At 42.3% G+C, this 20453-nt stretch overlaps 1 protein-coding gene across 1 annotated transcript; it reads left to right on the top strand.

The window, feature by feature from the left end:
• The first annotated feature begins 571 nt into the window (after positions 1-571).
• Positions 572-19886, top strand: onecut3a (one cut homeobox 3a). The gene is made up of 3 exons (XM_024422740.1): positions 572-1660; positions 8944-8954; positions 17156-19886. The coding sequence occupies exons 1-3, from the start codon at positions 615-617 to the stop codon at positions 17446-17448; spliced, it is 1350 nt and encodes a 449-aa protein (XP_024278508.1). The 5' UTR covers positions 572-614; the 3' UTR covers positions 17449-19886.
• The last annotated feature ends 567 nt before the right edge of the window (positions 19887-20453 follow it).

Consider the following 20453-nt stretch of genomic DNA (forward strand, 5'->3'; position numbering starts at 1 on the left):
GTTCTAACGGCAACTGTCCATTTTTTCTGTTGTGGCCACACTAGCCATTTTTTTCACCCGAGACACCCACACCGGACAATTTTATCCTTGAGGTCCCCATTATTAGCCAGCTAAAGATTATTTTGCCCATAAAACCCAAGTCAGATAGCGCCACTGGGCTAAAAATGGAACAGCCCATCTGGCATTTGTCCGAAATGCCAGATGGTCAGTCCACCTCTGGACTGAATGCTAACACTGTAATACAGTGCGCGCACACATGCACAGTCACGTCTTAACATTTGCGCGGGCACGTCAACATACACGCTGGAAGCACAGCCTTTGCTTTCGATAGTAGTGGTGCGCTACAGCGAATGGAATAGGTTACAAACAAGCAGGCACCATACCAGAAGTGTGAGCAGTGGTTGGTGGCACAGCTCTGTCGCGGGCAACTGATCGCTTGAAATCATGCTGGATTGACTGAAGAGGCTACTACAATCAATGGCTTGGCTTTGAAATCGTTAACATTTTATTGGAAAGGAGTGTGTGAGACAGAGGGAGAGGGAGAGCGAGGGAACAAGAGAGTGCGCACGAGTGAGAGAGGGGAGAGAGAGGTGTAAATAAAGATTATTTCAACAATGGAACTTACAATGGAAAACATTGGAAATCTGCACGGCGTATCTCATTCTCATCAAACAGGTGACTTAATGAACTCTCCGCACCACGCACGGCAGTCCTTGGCGTCGCATCGGAACTTGGTGTCGCACGGACGGTCAGCCATGGTGTCCAGTATGGCCTCAATATTAGAGGGAGCTGGGGAGTATCGCACAGACCATGCATTGTCCGGTCCCTTGCACCCCGCCATGACTATGTCCTGCGACTCCGGGATGACCATGAGCAGCACTTACACTACGCTGACACCGCTGCAGCACCTGCCTCCCATAGCCACCGTCTCGGATAAATTTCACCATCATCCTCACCCGCACGCTCACCACCATCCGGCCCATCAGCGTCTCACCGCCGGTAACGTCAGCGGCAGCTTCACGCTCATGCGGGACGACAGGAGCCTTGCCTCAATGAGCAACCTCTACGGCCACTACCCTAAAGACATGTCCGGCATGGGCCAGCCACTGTCCCCTCTCTCCAACGGCCTCGGGTCTTTGCACAACTCGCAGCAGACTCTTGGTGCCTATGGTCAGGGAGCCCACCTTTCCAACGACAAGATGCTCTCTTCGGGAGGCTTCGAGTCTCACGCAGCGATGCTGTCCCGGAGCGAGGAACATCTGGCCCGGGGATTTGGGGGCCACGGGGCCGGGATCATGTCATCCCTGAACGGTATGCACCATCACAGCCATCCGCACTCTCAGGCTAACGGATCCATGCTCTCTGACCGGGAGAGGCAGACGGCGGGGGGCGGGCAGGGAGGTGGGTCCGGGCAGGTGGAAGAAATAAACACCAAGGAGGTGGCACAACGAATAACGGCGGAACTCAAGCGCTACAGCATTCCCCAGGCCATCTTCGCCCAGCGGATCTTGTGTCGGTCCCAGGGAACCCTGTCTGACCTGCTGAGGAACCCTAAGCCCTGGAGTAAACTCAAGTCTGGCCGGGAAACCTTCCGGAGGATGTGGAAGTGGCTGCAAGAACCGGAGTTCCAGAGAATGTCGGCACTCAGACTAGCAGGTGAGTAAAGAGACGTCCAAATGTGAAGGGATCTTAGAAGTCAATGTGGCGAGACTATCAATCGCTACTCAAACATATATCACTGTAACAAGTTAGCATAGATTCTTTGAGGAGTTAACAATGGCTATTATTCTTGAAACTTTGTTAAACCAGCATGTTGAATTGGTTGTTTGAAAAGATATTTAAATCCAGATTGGATTGACTGCTTCATGCTCATATAATAAAGTATGACAGAGTAAACAGCAACTATGCTGTGGTAGTCTACTCTGAAGGTGATATTCTAATTAGCTGTTAAACTTGAAGACAACAAATAGAAATGAACTTGTTTCAAGTTTTTTGAATACTCACTAGTGTGCTTCCAACGTTATACTTGAATCAATTTTACGCACGCGCGTAATGGGACACACACACACACACACACACACACACACACACACACACACACACACACACACACACACACACACACACACACACACACACACACACACACACACACACACACACACACACGACAAGGTGTTTAGACCACAGACAATAGGAAATCAAACAGGGAAAGCCCTGCATCAAATTGATTGTGCTTCTCTGTAACTGTATAATTTGGGCCACAATAACGCATCTAGGCCTACACTGGTGGGATTATTGACCAGAAGTTCAAAATGCACATATCCACTCTTCTTCTGGTGTTGAGTCGTTCCATTAGCCTCATGTTAAATATCGTTTTGTCAGCGTATTATGTATCAAATGGACCTGGAATTCTCGTGGGCTTTCCCTTCCCCTGTCTACTCCGCGAGGCACAAACAAGGCGCGTCTGAGATGCTAGGGCCTAGCAGCGAGTCGGGAGCGTGACCTCTTGCGAATCGATACTTCGGGTCCCCGCGTCCCTTTTCAAAGTAGAACACTGATAAATGATCGATTTGGATCTGAAAGACAGCTCAACAAACAGATGCGCCTGTCTTTGATTTTCAACATTCTGCGGCTTACGCTTTATTTATAAAGTTTCCAAGTCCTTTATAGGTGGAATAGAGACTTCATAGTGATATTGTGATTATGAATAAGTAAGAGTAAAATAAGAACTGAAAATAAGAACTGAATGGAGGTGAAATAAAAATAGGCCTAATGTCAGAATGAACTGTGAACGATGACTTTCCTTATAAATCTACAACACACCAACTCTAAAACATCAGCAATAACACTACAGTCGAAGTTGTACATTGTGTTGTAGCCTGTACTGGCTCTAAAAATACATAAGCCTAGTATAGCAGCCTAGAATGTTGTTGTTTTTACATAGGTCTATGCAACTCTAATGCACAAAACTAAAAAGTATTAAGGCCTACACTAACCTACTTAAGGATGGCAAAGCAAAAAAGCTAAAGGCATTTACTTCAATAATGTTATTGGTGTTAGTTGAACCCCAAACATAATTAATACTTGGTCTCAAGCTTGGAAATGCACCAGAAATGTACAATTTAATTGGCAATCATTGCTATAATCACTCCACTTTGAGACTGAGAAATATATTTCGAGAGATGGGATGTTTATATAGCCACGATTGAACTATTTATCCATTATTTCCACATTTACCTCTGAATTCATAAGCTATAACCATTTATTCATTCATCAGTTCATTTATTAATTTTTCCAGTGAGAGGTAAGAGTTTGGAACAATGACCACCGGGCTATCCCAAGCACCTGCGGTGAAAGCTCCAAGAAGACTAAAAAAAAAAAGCTACCGAAAATTGTGTTCTTGTACAAGATAGAAAGCTTAGGAGATAATTAACGAGTTGGAAGTGAGGGCCACTTTCATTGATGTTTCTCCAAATGACTCCGTTTGGACATGCACGCGCTTCAAAACGCCAATCAGTACTTCTCTGTCTTATTTCAGTGGACAGTTCAATTAAGCAGATATAGTGGCATATTTTAGTTCCAGTCAATGCCCTATTGAAAAGCACTTAATGGCATGTAAATTGTTCCGCATTTAGTGGGGTTCTGGTAAATAAAGATTTAAACACTCTACAATTGTCTCTTTAAGTGCCATTGCTGTTAAACCTAATTGAGCAGTGGGGTTTTAAAGCCCCCCTCCCCACACACACACTATGATACAAACCTCTCAATGAATGGACTGAAGGCACAAAACTACAGCTATGGCACATAACTTCCCATACATGTGTATTTCTGCATGCATGTAGTCCTACAGTATGCCTGTGCATGTGTAGCATGCATGTAGTCCTACAGTATGCCTGTGTATGTGTAGCATGCATGTAGTCCTACAGTATGCCTGTGTATGTGTAGCATGCATGTCGTCCTACAGTATGCCTGTGTATGTGTAGCATGCATGTAGTCCTACAGTATGTCTGTGTATGTGTAGCATGCATGTAGTCCTACAGTATGCCTGTGTATGTGTAGCATGCATGTAGTCCTACAGTATGCCTGTGTATGTGTAGCATGCATGTAGTCCTACAGTATGCCTGTGTATGTGTAGCATGCATGTAGTCCTACAGTATGTCTGTGTATGTGTAGCATGCATGTAGTCCTAGAGTATGCCTGTGTATGTGTAGCATGCAAGTAGTCCTACAGTATGCCTGTGTATGTGTAGCATGCATGTAGTCCTACAGTATGCCTGTGTATGTGTAGCATGCATGTAGTCCTACAGCATGCCTGTGTATGTGTAGCATGCATGCACGTTCGTATGCATTCATTTTAGAATTGATACGCCTGTGCTCCATTTGTACCCCGATGGCTATTCTTCATACTTCATTAGTTTACAGGCTATAGGCCTAATAGGTATAGTGCAAGTATCATTAATTATTATCAAGTATCAATCAATATCATTCGTAGTAGTGATATTATCGTGATGGTTATGGTTATGATTATGGCTATGCTTGTTAAATAGCTGCGCTCTCTGCGAGCAAGTGGTTATCCTCTGGCCCTGACGTGCTGTCTGTTGTCATGTGAGCTACCTTGTGCTGTCAGTTGCTCGCAGGCAAAATGACAAATGACTGTGGTATGTAAATGGTGAGCTACATTTTACTTATTGCATTTCAATTCGCCATTATCCACTGTGCGCATGTGGGTTGGCAGTGGGAGTTAGGATTCTAAAAGGGAGGGTGCGGATTCTCGGTCGGCCACATCAATCAATACATTCAAATTACTATTCCAAATTCATCATAGTCCCACAAATCAATGCCGCTTCCCTGCTTAGCTAATGTGAAAATGCCAGTGTCTGCACACTCACATGACAATCTTCCCCAGAAAATTAAAAACAGAGCACGATGTAGTCAAATGAGGGGGGCTGCGTGCCCTTTATTCGCACACCATAAAACACATGGTTACAAATGTGTGCTGCGTTGTCCCCGAGTGGAGGGCAAGGTGAATCTCACTAAAGTGCAAACGTATAGTATGGCCTACAATTAAGTCCAACCTGTGCCTCGTAACGCATTACGTTGATCATGTATCAAGCTGATTGGCTTTTTAGGACAGCTAATTTACAAAAACAAGCTCACAAGTGTATATGTTGAAATGTTGAACCAACGCAAACAAGGGTGCATTATAGGTAAAAACAACAACTTGGATTGTGTCGAAAAAGATACGGAAAATGGAGGTCTGAGAGACATTTAAAGATTGCATTTACGATCAAAACAATTCGTATTTGCATCTGCGTTGAATTCCACACTCCATCTCAATGTATTTAGTCGGGTCAATAATGCAGTGATCGATAAGGATAGCCAGTGCATCTATCAATTATTCCGCCTCAGCACTCTCTCCCATTGGACTCTCCCAGAGCGGTGGGGGGGGTTCGGGAGCTGAAGGGGGTGGAGAGACTGGAAAAATCCCCCATTGCACACCTTTTTCTCTCTCTCTGTTGTAATCATGTTACATCTGTAGACTGGATGGCAAACTCACTCTCAAAACACCCTTTGGGGGTTGGGTTATACAATCAGCCTGGATCTGTGTAAACATGTATTCACCAACGCATTGTTCCAGACATACTCGGGAGCCAAGAGGAAGACAATAGAGACAACAAAAATGATTCGATCCTGCCAAACCACCCATGCGTAAAATACGACGCAAAGAAAAATTTCGCAAGAGCATCAATCTCATTTATCCAAAATGTAAAGGGGGAATATCAAAATTGTGTCGTTTGTAAAAATTCGATTTTGGGGGTGAGACTATTCTCTGTTCTGTTCTGTTCTCTACCAAAATACAGGCAGACTATGGATAGGGAGAGAATAGCTCAATCAACTTCATTAGAGTCTAGGCCTACATTCACATCAAGGGAGGTCAACCTCTCTGCTGTCCCCATACCTTTTCCTATTTCTGGATGGAGGAATATTTAAGATGGCTATGCTACTCATGAAAAGCTAATATAAGTAAAAGGTGTATTTTATGAATCTATTACCTAGCAGTCATCCACATGCATGCATCCTTCATATACTCGGAAAAATGGCTGCCTGCCTCTAAACAGTTGGGCCATAATCCCAATGCCATCACTGTACCTAAGCATCGACCAACCCAGCCTGTTCCACACACCACTAGCATTTCTATCCACCTCCAAGTGTATTTGCTACAGAAATGCTCACCCCCACCGACAAAAAAACATTTTCATTTGGGATCACCGCTGTCCATGGTGCTGAAATCTTAGGCCTTTATGAACCATACTGTTGGCCTGTTTGAGGTAATGAATTGTGGCTTTGCTGTAGCCCTTTCCTGCAGTCAAGTGACCTAGTGAACCAATGGGTGGAATTGTATTAATATTTGTCATAATTTCATAATTAATAAACTGTTTACGCTGAAAATCTGGTGTTTCTATGTCTAACGGTTTTGTTTTATTTCCATCATTAGTTAAGTATTTAAAGTGTAATATTGGGATGCAAACTCAAAATTGAATACATTTCAACAATATATCTGACATGGTACAGGTGTCTTCCTTTTTTAAGCAGATAACCATGTGTGGGGTGAGAGAGCTTGTAGTAATACAAGACTGTACAACAATGTATGGTTGAGGTAGGCTATGTTCATCTCCCAGATGAGTCAAATTCTTTATTTTGACATGTTCATATAGCCTGCGTCTAGCATACTGTATGTCCTTCACCCACCATCAACATGTCAAGATCAATAATATCACACAATGTCACAATCAGATCAGTCTCACCATCCTGTGTGGTCTATGTTAAGACACATAGTTCAGAGTCCCTAGAATAAGGTCCATATTCTCAATATGGAAAACACTTTTCTGGGAGATTCTTCTCAAGAATGCACCTTTTCCAGTACCAAAAGACACTCAGCAATATATTAATCAAAAGCTGTGATGCAAGAATGTTGTTTATGTTCTAACCCGGAAATCCGGTTAGCGGTTTTGATTGAATAGAGCCTTTAGGCGTGATTGATTTAGAATAATCGAAAGCAGGCTTTTTCATGAAGAGACGGGTTGATACAGGCCTGCGAAATGATCGATGCGAACTTTAATAATTGATAGGCATGGGGAACAGAAGGGGAGAGAATCATGCAGCTGCGGTTTCACAGACGCATTTTGTTAAGCACAGCAATGTGTGCTGTAAATAGGTCTACTGGGATTCACACACGCGCGCACGCATGCACACACTGAAATCATGTGGCTGTTGTGGACAATGGGGGCCATTTTCTCCGGGGCACAAATGAAAAGCTATTCACATTCTTCAAATCCATTCCAAATGTTTGTCAATGCAGCCAGATGACGAATTCTGATTTGTTTTTCTGCGTTTGAGGAGGCGAATTGAGTATAGTGATGGAGAACGTGCACTCACAGACACGGCTCCCCATTTTTCCAGTGTAGCCTATGTGCCTGCATGTGTGTATGTGATCGGGATACTGAGTGCGTCTGCGCCATACATTGTTAAGGCCGATCTGGCGAGCTCTGAATCTGTATCGATTTCCATTCCCGGGTCTCTCCCTTCCATCGCTGGAGCTACGCCATGCAGGCATAGGCCTACTCCCGCTAACACTTCCCCCCTCCGCTCATGTGCAACACCATTTTCCCCATTAACAGCTCACCCTTCATAACGTACAACGGAATGACTATTAAACGCATGCTTTCATTGGCACTTGCATTCACACGACCAAATCCTAACTAGTATTCCACTAATCATAGGCTATGTTGACGTTTCACTAAAATGGTGAAGCAGTATTCTATGGATAAGGGAATAGCCTAAAATGAGATTAGGCCTATGCCCAGACAGACCAACTCTGAAAATTACAATGTGATCAATAAATGATAAAGTAAAGCTCTGAGACAAAAGACTGTTCCGTCGCTTACACAAGAAAATGTGGGCAGTCGCACCTGCCTGTGACCCACTCACACTGTACAGTAGCCTTGCTGCACTCTTGCTGCATATTAAGGGACCAATATCGTTCAAATTTTCATCCTGTATGTACATGCTCACACAGGCTACACACAGTACACACACAGTCGGGCAGAGAGAGAATTCACACGGGGGCATGCAATTATAAATGCAGCACATATAGGTCTATCTAACCCGTTTGCCTCAATAGGCCTACAGTTTAGAATACCGTCTATTCTATTTTAGATGATCAATTCCTCCGCTTTTCCGTCGCCCCCTCGCCAAACCGGATCGATAGGAGAGAATGACCTTTAAATCAAATTGCTAGGAGACTGAACTGTGCGCACGAGGCTAGCATCTAAGGGTTAAATGACGTTGCGTCACCGATTTCAAATATAAAACAGTAAGAGAAGCCATTTGCTGAATTACAGGATCATTGTTGTAGCCTGAAATCACAGCAACATTTCCCTGCCAGATAATATGAAAAGTATTCTGTTTGTAGGCTTATCATATGTTTTATTAGGCACATTGAATAGTCTATCCAAAATCACTTTGGCACCGTAAACTGTGACTCCAATTATCAACACGTGAATTGGCATATGGCTGAAACAAAGGCATATCGTTTTGAGTTTAATCGATTTCCCAAAATATTTTGGTGAAGTGGAATGAGTAGCTAACGAGACAACATTATACATCTAGCCAACCTTCACGTTATGCTGTTTGTAGCCTAAATGGGTATTTGTAGTGTGAAAATGTTGTGACAGGAATCAACCAAGCCAATGCGCGTGCATGTGATGATGGAATCTGAGCTCACGCAAGTCAACTGCATCCACATCTATGGGTGCGTATACTGTCCAATACAGCACTTCCCGTGCGCCCTGCGTAGCCGGGGCCTGGTGGTAAATCTCTGCGCAGTGGTGCTGAAGTGCTCTCTCTCTCCTGTTAGCAGTAGACGCTTATCTGACGTCAGACAGGACATTGGTTATTAAAGGTCCGATAATGGCTTGTTTAATGCCCGATCTAAGGCGAATAGTGCAACGTTCGAAGAACAAGGGAAAGACAATGCCCACGCAATTCTTTGAAGGAGAGAAAATGCACACATCCCCATTTATGCCTGAACGAATAGGTTAATAGTAGGGCAGCATTAGCCAATAGCCAACAAATTAGGCTGCACTGATAATTGAATGGCAACATGCCTCATGCATAGACCATTACTGAATTCATAGTGATTTAAATGAACACAACCATGTTTGCATATTACAGGTTCGGTTGTAGACAATAGGCCTATACAAATTCTAAGGCAGTATCACGGATGATAGAAATATTTTGTTTTACGAGTATGCTTTTGTAAAAGTATGATTAAAACTGACTTCAGAAAAGGGTCACATTAGGCCCTTATTACCATAAAACGTGTTCGGGCACTGCATGCCAACAATCATCTGCAGACAGAATTGGCTTAATCGATTATTGTCGAAAGAGGATCACAGCAAAGAGATAAATAAGCAGTCGAGGGGCGTAATGTTGTGCATGCTTGTATCAAGATGATTTGCACAATAACACATGGTTGTGTCTACATTGTACAGTGGTATGAATAGTAAAACAAATAGAAACCACGGGAATGTTACGCCTCCTTTTTTTACGCCATACACATTTTTTTCCAACATTTAAAATTTTCATTTAACTCAGAGTTGAATAGTAGACAAGTAATTCCAAAGAGCATGCAGCTTGACTCATTGAAGACGGAAAACTGAAAGTTAGGACTAATTGTTATTAACCATAATTTCACATGAACAAATATGTGATCATATTACGGACATATTATTGAATACATAAATCATTAAAGAGCCTGAAAAATACAAATATTTGAATGTCCAAACGGCCTAACCTGAGAGAGCCGAGCCTGCATGCGCTCAAATACACTGACTGTAACCTGGGTCGATCACCAGCCGATCGCAGAAAACCGCAGTCACACACACACAGTACCCACAGATGCAACCCGAAACTCCAGTTGGGCAAACCCACACAAATCAACAAAGGAACAAAACGACCGTGAAATCAATTGATGAAATAATCAATGCTATATTACATGCAAAATAAACAAACGGAGTGGAGTCCAATATAAAAATTTGAATTGATGTTTGAATATCAATTCAGTGAGGCTATCGTTTTGATTATTCAGGCCAATACGGATCCGGAATCTGTAGACCCCTTTTCTACTATTGGCTACAAATGAACAATGTTGTTGCTTATAGAAGCTATATATATATATATATATATACATAATTACATAAAATGCATATCACATTCAATAATCCAATATCAAAATTAACACACATAATATGTGTATGTGTGTACGTGTGCTTGTATGTAAATAATTCCCATGTATGGCATTAATTGCGGTTTATTACTATTCGTTCAGGATTTTCACAAGGCACAATAATTACACCACGGTGTATATCTCAATCATATAACGCAGGCAAGCTCCTTTAGCTCATTTGTTTTGGGTCCAATGCAGATAATTATGTTACCTAAACTAGCCACACGGTTGTTGCCATTTTTGATACTTTCACGCCATAGTTCGCAGTGTTTTAGATGTTAATGATACAGGTCTCATCTCCAATTTCATTAACGCAACTCACACCCACATATTATGTGACCTCAAGCCCAACTTTTTGTTTTACCATGCTCCACTTTTGTTCGATAGACTATAGTTATATAATTGATAAAATATTGGATTCATTTTAATTCAATTTACTCTGACTTGTTAATTCTAATAATAATAAGTATTATTCGTAGTATTTATTGATACTACAATTCTGCTTTATTACATAGGCTACTATTTAGTCATATTTGCAGCCATTTGAGCTGCCTCGTTGGTTGAATAACATTTTCCATACAAGTTCTCATCTACACTGTTTTTTCAGCTGACTGCAGAATTAAATCCATCAAAATTGACCTTTGAGATGATTAGCAGGCTGCTTCAGTGATAAAAATGTTCAGACCTTCCCATAAATCACTACAAATAAGAAAAATACTCAAAGAGTGACGTAAAGTAAATCAACTTAAGGTTTAACTTAATAAACAGAGGTAGGATTGGTACCCTAGGCCTAAGCAATATGTTTTTTTGGCGTTACAGAGCAAATTAAAGTTCTGAACATGCCAGGAACAGTAGGCCTATATGAGTACGGGAGACAAACACCACTGTGACGTTTGAACAAGCATTTCGCTACACTCGCATTAACATCTGCTAACCAATGTGCATGTGACAAACAAAATGTAATTTGAACAAGATTCCCTTACTGATAGGCGGGTACGCAGTGTTAATGTTGGCCACACAACTCACTCAAAAACGATATGCCTGGTTTCCTGTAGTAAATCATCCATACTGCCAATGAAATAACCCTGAATGTTTGTCTTCATTTTATTTTAAAACGTAAAACAACATTCCTCAACATAGTCTCTGGGCCAGGGTATTGGAGTTTTCCATTGTCTATTTGATGTTGTGGTCTGTAGGCCTATATATATCGCTTGATGGTGTATTTTTGTTAACCAACCCATCTATACAGATTTGTTGCTTTAAAACAACTTAAGAATAGGATAGGCTATGCAAAAAAATGTGCATAAGTACGATCACACAAGAACAGACTGCCCACCTTCACAATATCAACATAATATAACTGCAATTAAATAATCGAAAACGATGAGGTGATAATCCCTATTGGAATAAACTAAATAACAGCCCATATTAATGATTTGAAAAGCATATTGCATGTCCACCTCTTACATTGACCCAATGACTTGTTACATGCCAGTTATTCATAGTAAGTAATTATGAACAACAGGTTGAGTCCATGGTTGACATAGTGACTGTTTCTCGCCCGCAGTAGCCCGGCCTCTGCGGGAGAGAGTCGCACCGCACCCAATTTCAGATCAGCCCCATTCAAGCCATCGATCCCAGGCAGACCGGTTGGCTGAACGGTGCGGTTAGTTATCGATTCCCCCACCATACCCCACCCCCTCTGCTCTCCCACTTCAAATCCGACAGAGCACACACCTCTAGCCTGGCTGCTGAGACAAATTTCACACGCTCACATATTTATTTATTTCAGAAATGTGTTTATATATTTATATATGCCTACCTATTTTTTTTAAAAAGTCATCTGGAAGCATGAAGTGTCTTTTACTAAAATTGGGGATTAGTAACTCAGGTATAACCTAAAAATAATAACAATGAGATCAAATGTGTTGATTATATACATCAAATAAGTTCACAATTAATTGACAACGAATCCCATAACATCAAATGATTTATAAACTGACAATGTCGTCCAAATTTGAGATACACCTGTTGTTATTTAGGATTTCGATAAGAAACTCAGACATGACAGACCACTTGATGTAAAAATATTATTATTATTTTGTAGTCTTAAGTATAGATCAAGCCAATCTCAGCGAAGTTAGTCAATGTATTAACATGATCCCACTCTTGCAAACATGTTGCACTAGTACTTGTATTGCTGTTTCACATGAACTGTATGTCTCTAACAAGAAGAATCAGTCGGTTATTGCCTTTCTTAAATCAGGGAAACGCCAACATGACAGAGTGCATAAAATAAAGTAATGAGGTGTCACTCAATTCTAAATGTTTAATCATAAAACAAAAGTAGAGTTTATAACACTATTGCAATCTATAGATGGGCACTCCTACGTTTCCCCTGCAGTCTGTTTACTGAGAAATGCCACCATATTTCATTGTGCAACTTTCACTGACTTTTGTTGCCAATTATGATATGCTTTATCAATCAATTTAAGCATGACGTCTACAACATTTGCCAAGACACTAATTTAGTCACATTTGACTTCAGTTAAACATTACTGGTAATAATCTGAATGTTTCCATCGATAATCTGAACACTTGAGCACTGTTTTCAAAGGAATTATGCAACTGTGAATGACACAGCTGTTATCACAAGTAATGAGGTACGTACATATTGTATTATATCAGGTTCTGGGCCTGCATACTTCATAATATTTATCTTAAGGTGATTAAGGAAGTGCTCACTTGGCTTCTATTTAAGAGCAAATATTAAAGCAAAAAACAACAACATTTGATTGGTGAATGTTGCACACAAAGAAATGTCTGACTGATGATCTCATATATAATGGTAGCCTAATGACTGGTGAAATATGAACTATAAATAACATATTTTAAAAAAAGAAAAAAATAAAGTCAAATGAAAACGTACGCTACCACTGAATTGATCCTGAACTGCAGTTAGAACCATTCTTCTTCCATCAAGTGATTTGAGCCGGGTGACTTTCGAAGTGTTATTAAAGTTGTGGGGGAATGCCTTGCAGCAGAGCAGTGTGCAAGGTAAACAAACACATTGTATCAAGTTATCAGTATATTAGCATCAACTCTGCCTCATTACATTAAGGAGTATTGAGTTGGAAGTACTTTGCATTGGGAAACCTTGGCACTGCCCTGCGGTCTGAATGGAATAAATACTGTACAAACTAGCCTTTAAAGTGCAGCCCAGTCGATGCACATACTATCAATCTTTGTGCAACACAACATAAGTGAAAAACAAAAAAAACATTCCTTTATAATACTGCACGTCCCATCTTACAGCACTATTCAAGGTCTGGAGAAAAGGTGCATCCGATTCTGTGGCATCTAGAATCCTGCAGGGGGAAATAATTGAGTTTTAGATAACACATTGATACATGCCAACTGGCAGTGCTTATAAGGCAGAGATAAGTGCCTCGGGTTCTTTCTGTAAGGGCAATGGAAGCATGACTTGAAGGTGGCTTTATAGTGTGTATGATGTTGAACCGCAGCCAGTAAAAATGTTTATTGGTAGATTAATTACATCGGTAGTCTAGTGCTAGAGTAGACCATACACCCTATACACTTTAACCAGAAGTCCTGAACGGACATGTGTTTACATTTAGGACTGTTGACATTAAATATTTAGCCATGGCTATTAGACATTATTAGCTATATTGTAGGACTAGATGATCATAGCCCTACCGGGCATTATATTCATTCTGCATGGCCAATAACCAAAACTCGTTACAAAATGTCGTTCATTCCATAGATCCAATGTGATTTCAATGTCTAAAGATTAGGCTACTTCTATCTTTTGACACGAACTTTATTTTACACCTAGTAGGTTTCTGTTTTTCTCATACAAATAGAAAGGCAGCACAAGATTGTCAACATGGCTTTTGGGTGGCTTTTGGATGGCTTTTGGGTGGCTTTTGGGTGGCTTTTGGATAACCCAGGAACTGTCAAGCGAAGTCCTTCGAATAACAGGCTTCGTAGGCAAGTGCAATTACATAGCGGTTTATGAGAACCATTGTTTCTACAACATTTTAGCAAATAAAACCTACAATTAACCAACTCGAAAGACGCTTGCTCCATGGCGCGTCACGATACGATTAGTATCTGTAGATTATTTAGCATCCGTCTCCTTTCCCTGCATGTTTTGTGTCCCTGCCTCGCCTCTTCCCATTCTCCTTCTGATGCATATTTAATTGCACGAACTGATTTTCACACATTAATTATTCACAAATCTACCAACCGATATTGAACACCCAGGGCCTTTCCCGTAACCTCTGTAATGCTAGCAGTACTAACTTCCAGAGAAAGAGAAGTTCGTCTATTTTTTTTTGTTTTTACACAACTTTCAACTTTATATTGACACACATTTAGACTTTACATTGTGGTTCAATACAAATGAGTTCAAGTCAGGATGCTCCCGTCTATTGTGAGATTGTTTTGAGTGACCATGACAAAAGCCGACACCCATAGGCTATATTATGGTAAACCCTATACCGACCCAAATGTATCGATTGGTAATTATGATGATTAATTGAGTAGGGTAGGCCTATACTCTGATGGCTACTCTGATTACCATCTCTAAAATTTGTTAAATGGCATTTTACAGAAATGTGAGAACTTAGGCTCGTATTCTGCACAATATGTCAATACTAATAAGAGGAGTAGGTACATATAGCTTCAATCTTATATGAACACATTTCAGAGCACATTTTGTTTCTGCCAAAGCGTGAGGCACAGTATTGTATCTTAATACAATACTGTTTGGAATTAGTTGCTTTTATAGCAACTTCCCCCTAACCTTATACACATGCCAAACGTAGGCTATAGGCGATTATCCAATACAATTCTTAAGTTTAGGACGGAAAAATATTGAATAAACAAAAAATATAAATTGTATATATTTAGCCTATCTATTTATGAATTTTACTACGTAACGAACGGGTAGACTAATTGCCAGGGTGTTAGGCCGGAAAGAGTAGACCAACTTGAAAGCCAAAAATAAAAGCCAAATACATTTCTATTATGAGTCCAATGTGGATAGTTCTTTGTGCATGAGTTTATGTCCGTCTCTGTGCCTACTGTAGCTCTAAAAGCTGCAGTGATCGATTTTCTTCTTCTCTACGGCGCGCTTGGTTCAGTAATCAGGGCCCCCTTCCTCATCGATCGATCGCTATTGATTACTAAATCCAGCGCCTGTAGCAAGGCAGCCCAGTATGGGGCCCCATACGGCCAGGGCACAGCGCCAGTGACACCTTCTGACTGACTAAGAGACGATAAAACAACGGGGCCAAAAGTCTCCCACAGAGCTCTGTGTACAACTCAAACATAATGAGATGAAGGGGCTGGATGGAGAGAGGGATAAGAGTGGATAGCTGTGTTAATAATTATACACTACACACATCAATAGCCTGTTGAATCTAATGTCATCTGTTGCTCAAGCTAACTACAATGATGATACATCCAGACTATATGAAACTATCATCATCACCACCACAACTAAACCAGCAGCACTAACTGATGAGCTATAAATTAATGTCAATAGGGTAGGCTAAACACTGTACAAGTGTGTCAATAGTGCAGAACCAGTGTATAGTGTATGTGGGTACAGTAGGAAAGGCCTGTAGTGTTGATGTGAAACATGAATATGATGGATGTGCTGGTGTGGAGGTTAGACGGCTGAAGTAAACAGATTTGACATGCAATGGCTGATCAATGGGCTCTGGACCACTGTAATTAGACACACAGCGCCAAAGCCTTGCTCCAGCCACTTCAGCACAATCACACACACACAGGCGCACACACATCAGAGAAAGTGAAGAATAAAGGAATAAAGGAACATTGGAGTGAAAAAAGGTAGAAAAAGAGGGTAATTATGGCAACAGCAGGGGAAATAACCCACTGCCTTGAATCCTCAGGGACGAAACGCACCTCCTCCGCATCTATACCCATCTCATCATGTTTTCACTGTTCATTTCACCTTTATACATAGTTCATACTTAGTTTACTGTACATGACATATTCTGTACATTTTTATTTAGTGCCTCTAAGTATTACTAGATGTTTTCTCTTCAAATTGCTCCTCATAGAAGTCAGTACACACTCAACACTCCATTTTGTGTTGGAGGCAGTTATAAATACCACCTCAGAGCTCAATGGACAGGGCTCCAGTGGCTCTGTTTGATGTAGCAGACGGCAGACCTGCTGGAGGGGATTCTGACCTCCGTCCCTGTAGAGAACCCCCCAATTCCTACAGCAATGTGGGTCAATATCTCCCTCTCTACCACTCCCTCTCTCATACACACATACTAAGCTCTCTTTCTCCCTTCTCTCACTCTCTGTCTCTCACTCACGCGGACGTATGGGTGAAGCACATGCACGCGCACATACACACACGTACACACAGGCACACAAACACACACACAAACGCTCACTTTTGTGTAACAGTCACTCAGTCTCCCATTGCGACCCAAACTGCATTAATATTGAATCAAACAGCAGTGTCTCCACCAGGCAGCCAGAGCAGCTCACCGCAGGCTAGCTCCGTCTGCACTCTGCAGGATGGAAGGAATATTCCCACTGGGCACCAAGTTTAATACATGGCAATATAAGGGAGCTCAATCTATTTTGCTGCTGTTGAAACCTGTTTTTATGTCTGGCTAATGGCTAATTTCCCACACCTTCCCCTAATTCTCCCTCTGCATCTCTCACCATTTTACTCTATCTGAAATACTCATATTCATATAGTATTACAGTACTATAACTATAACACTGCATTTATGCTATGTTTATCTCTTCCCTTTTGTCTTCCCAACCCCAACTCTACCACCCCTTACAGCCTGCAAGCGCAAGGAGCAGGAGCAGCACAAAGACTGCAACATGGCACCCAAAAAGCAGCGGCTGGTCTTCACAGACCTGCAGCGCCGCACACTCATCGCCATCTTCAAGGAGAACAAGCGCCCGTCCAAGGAGATGCAGATCACCATCTCCCAGCAGCTGGGCCTGGAGCTCAACACCGTCAGCAACTTCTTCATGAATGCCCGGCGCCGCTGCGTGGATCGTTGGCACGACGAACACGGCACCAGCCCCGGCCAGCCGGGCACCTCGGCCAACACCTTCTCCAAAGCCTGAGAGGCCCGGGGGGAGCCACGGGGTGGCATGGGGATGGGAAGGTAGTACCTCCTGTAGCCCACTCCGTTCCCAATAACCATGTTGATGCCTCATTCCTTCCATGCAACCACCTCTTGGTCAGTCGTAACTTTAACCACAACGATCTGAAAGTCTCACCACTGGACTGTTATGAAGCAAGTGAAACGTAAAGGTAACATGTAGTCAGGTCCACACAAGGACAATCATCTTTTTTTTTATTGAATTGGGTTTCTGTTGACGGTGTCAGTCCATCTACACTACAGGCACCATGATACGTTGCTATGTTTAAACGATCTCAACATCAAGCCTCAGCCAGCCTCCCTATCCAGGTAGTTGCTGCTGAATCCCTCCAAGCTCTCCCCTTTGTGTCTGCTATGAGTCTGCTCAGCCCCATTCTCTACTCACATTTCTCAACAAAGACAAAAGAACATCAATAAACCTGACAGCACACAGCCCTGTTATCTAACCCAGTCCTGTGCGCAAGACCATCCTAGAGAAAACACAACCCCATGAAAAAAACAAAAGCTCGACCAGTCTTCTCCTCCCTCTCTCCACTCCTTCTTTGCCAAAGGTATTCCCTGATGGCCAGCCATTTCAGCGAGCCACTCGGATCATACGCCGGCAAACTAATGAATTGAAAAATGAATCGATGCAGACAGGGAGAGGGAGCAGGGCCTTGACCCTTCCTGAAGGTGAAACAGAAGACGCTTGGCAGTAAAGATACTCAGGTCTGCCCGGCTGCCCAGGTCTATATTTTTGCACAGATGTTGGAGGCCTGCAGGGAGACTGTCGTTGCTTTGGAGAAGCAGAAGCGTCTGTGTTTGTGACCATCGGGGAGGAGATATGTCTGGACATGCTCTTTGTTCAGGAGGGAGCTGCTTTTCACTGATCAATACAGAAACCAAGCGACAACACGGCCAGGCAGGCGTCCAGCCAACTGTATTACAGCTGCTGCAGAAAAGAATGTAAGAAGAGCACATGGGGAACTCAATGGAGGTGGCGACACAATGGCCTCACCCGGCGGCAGCGTCCAGTCTACTCTGCACTGAAGGTGCCCTAGTGCCCCCTGCTGGTTATAGGCGAAGCTGCAGACCGCAGTCCTCTTAGGAGAAGCTTCTCAGTGTGTTCCAGGGCTGGGGAAAGAGAGGCCATGGCGCAACATTTTCAGGCCCTCGCACCTCTCTGAAGGCAGATCAATAGAGAGCCATTATCTTATTGTTGTTCCTCATTCAACAAGGACTGGTGAAGTAGGAGGAGGGGATGGATCAACCAGCCGCCTATACACTGGGAAAAAGAAGAGGCAGGTTTTTAGTAAACACTCCAAATTCGTTACCTTGATAACACTCACCAAGCAAATAGATTACCTTGTGTCACAACATACACGTCAGGTTATTGAAAATATACACTCAGAAACACATAGAGTTGATATAGAGATACGTCTCAGTTTCATTTAGTGGACAGAGGGGTAATGATGGATGCAGAAACATTTGAGGTGCTACGGAGATTTAGTATGACATCATCGTTTACGCAAAAATGGTGGGGAGGCTTCCTGTTTTGAAACTGAATGACACAGTTTAGATGCATCCGTCTTTTACCAAAAATAGGGATCAGCAGATTTGGAAAAGAGCCAATCTTCCACTTGATATTCCCACCCAATGGTTATTGTCTGTGGCTTGCCGCGACATACTACAGTCACAAATGCTACAAGAACTAGTGCCAATGCTAACTGCCTTAATGATAATCAGAGAATATGGCATTGCATTCACATACAGCTACAGTGTGCCCTACTCCTACTGATGGGCAGTATGTGCCATAGCAACCCACAATAAACTTTGAAGTGAATTAGAATCTGCTTTTTTAGAAAACAAAAAAAAATGTACCCGATTTTATTAAAGCATACAATACCAAACCTCAAAACTACAAAGATACCACAATATGTTACAAAGAAAATCCACTGACACATACAGGACACATTTTGAAACAGAGGAAAATCTCTCTCGCTTTCATTCTATCTTTGGTTATCTACCTCCTCTTCCCCTACCCCCTCTTTTCCCTCTCTTTCTTTCTTACACTCTATAATATTGATGCGGGTAATTAGTACCATAGACACAAAGTTTATATTTCTTGTTACTTTTGTGCTCTGTCGTGCATAAGTAAGGCACCTTGTTGATAAATCAAAAAAAGACAAATGTAAGGACTTTTTAAAAGAAAAAAAAAGATGGATGCAAGGACCGAGACCAATGAAGGACATCTTTTTTTTGCATTATATGTGAATATTGACGAGGAGGAGATATCTCCCAAGAGATGGAGAAACCAGGGAGATGGACGATGTATTCTTTCGTGGAGTTTCATGTCGGGCTGCGGTCCGTACATCAGCACCCCTTTAATCTGAGCCTCAAAACTGGCTGTGGAAAGGGGACGCAGCATGACCTCCATACGTCCTTTCTGGTTATGTGTGTGTATGGGCGGGGGGGGTGAAGGTTAAAGGGGAGTTGGGACATGGATGCTATCTGAATGGTCTTAAAATGCAACTGTAGCATTTCCAACAATATAGTTAGATTAACTGTGCAGATTAGATAAGACATTGTCATGGTAAATGGTTTGATAAAACGGCTGTAAACTCACTTTGCTATAAGCAGTGAGTTTGAAGTCTCGAACGATGAGAAAAATTGATTTGTGGTACACAGTTCAGCAAGGATAGGATTCAGCTCTGTGTCCGTGGCTGAAAAAAAATGACCTTTGTTTGTAGTGAGAACCAATGTGGCTACCTCACTAAGCTGAGTGGTTTGTGAAACCGTCACGAATACCAAAGATTACTCCAGCCTGCCAGTCCAATGCTGCCTGGGGGACACACCAAAAAGAGCCCCCCTCTGCCCCAACGCTGTTACAGACAGACACAATGACACAGTTAGACACACTGACATGCTCCATACACACACAGTGCAGTCAGGCTGCATTGTGCCACAAAGGAGGAGGTGGCTACCATG

The sequence above is a fragment of the Oncorhynchus tshawytscha genome, linkage group LG05, assembly GCF_018296145.1.
Source record: "Oncorhynchus tshawytscha isolate Ot180627B linkage group LG05, Otsh_v2.0, whole genome shotgun sequence".
NCBI classification, from domain to species: Eukaryota; Metazoa; Chordata; class Actinopteri; order Salmoniformes; family Salmonidae; genus Oncorhynchus; species Oncorhynchus tshawytscha.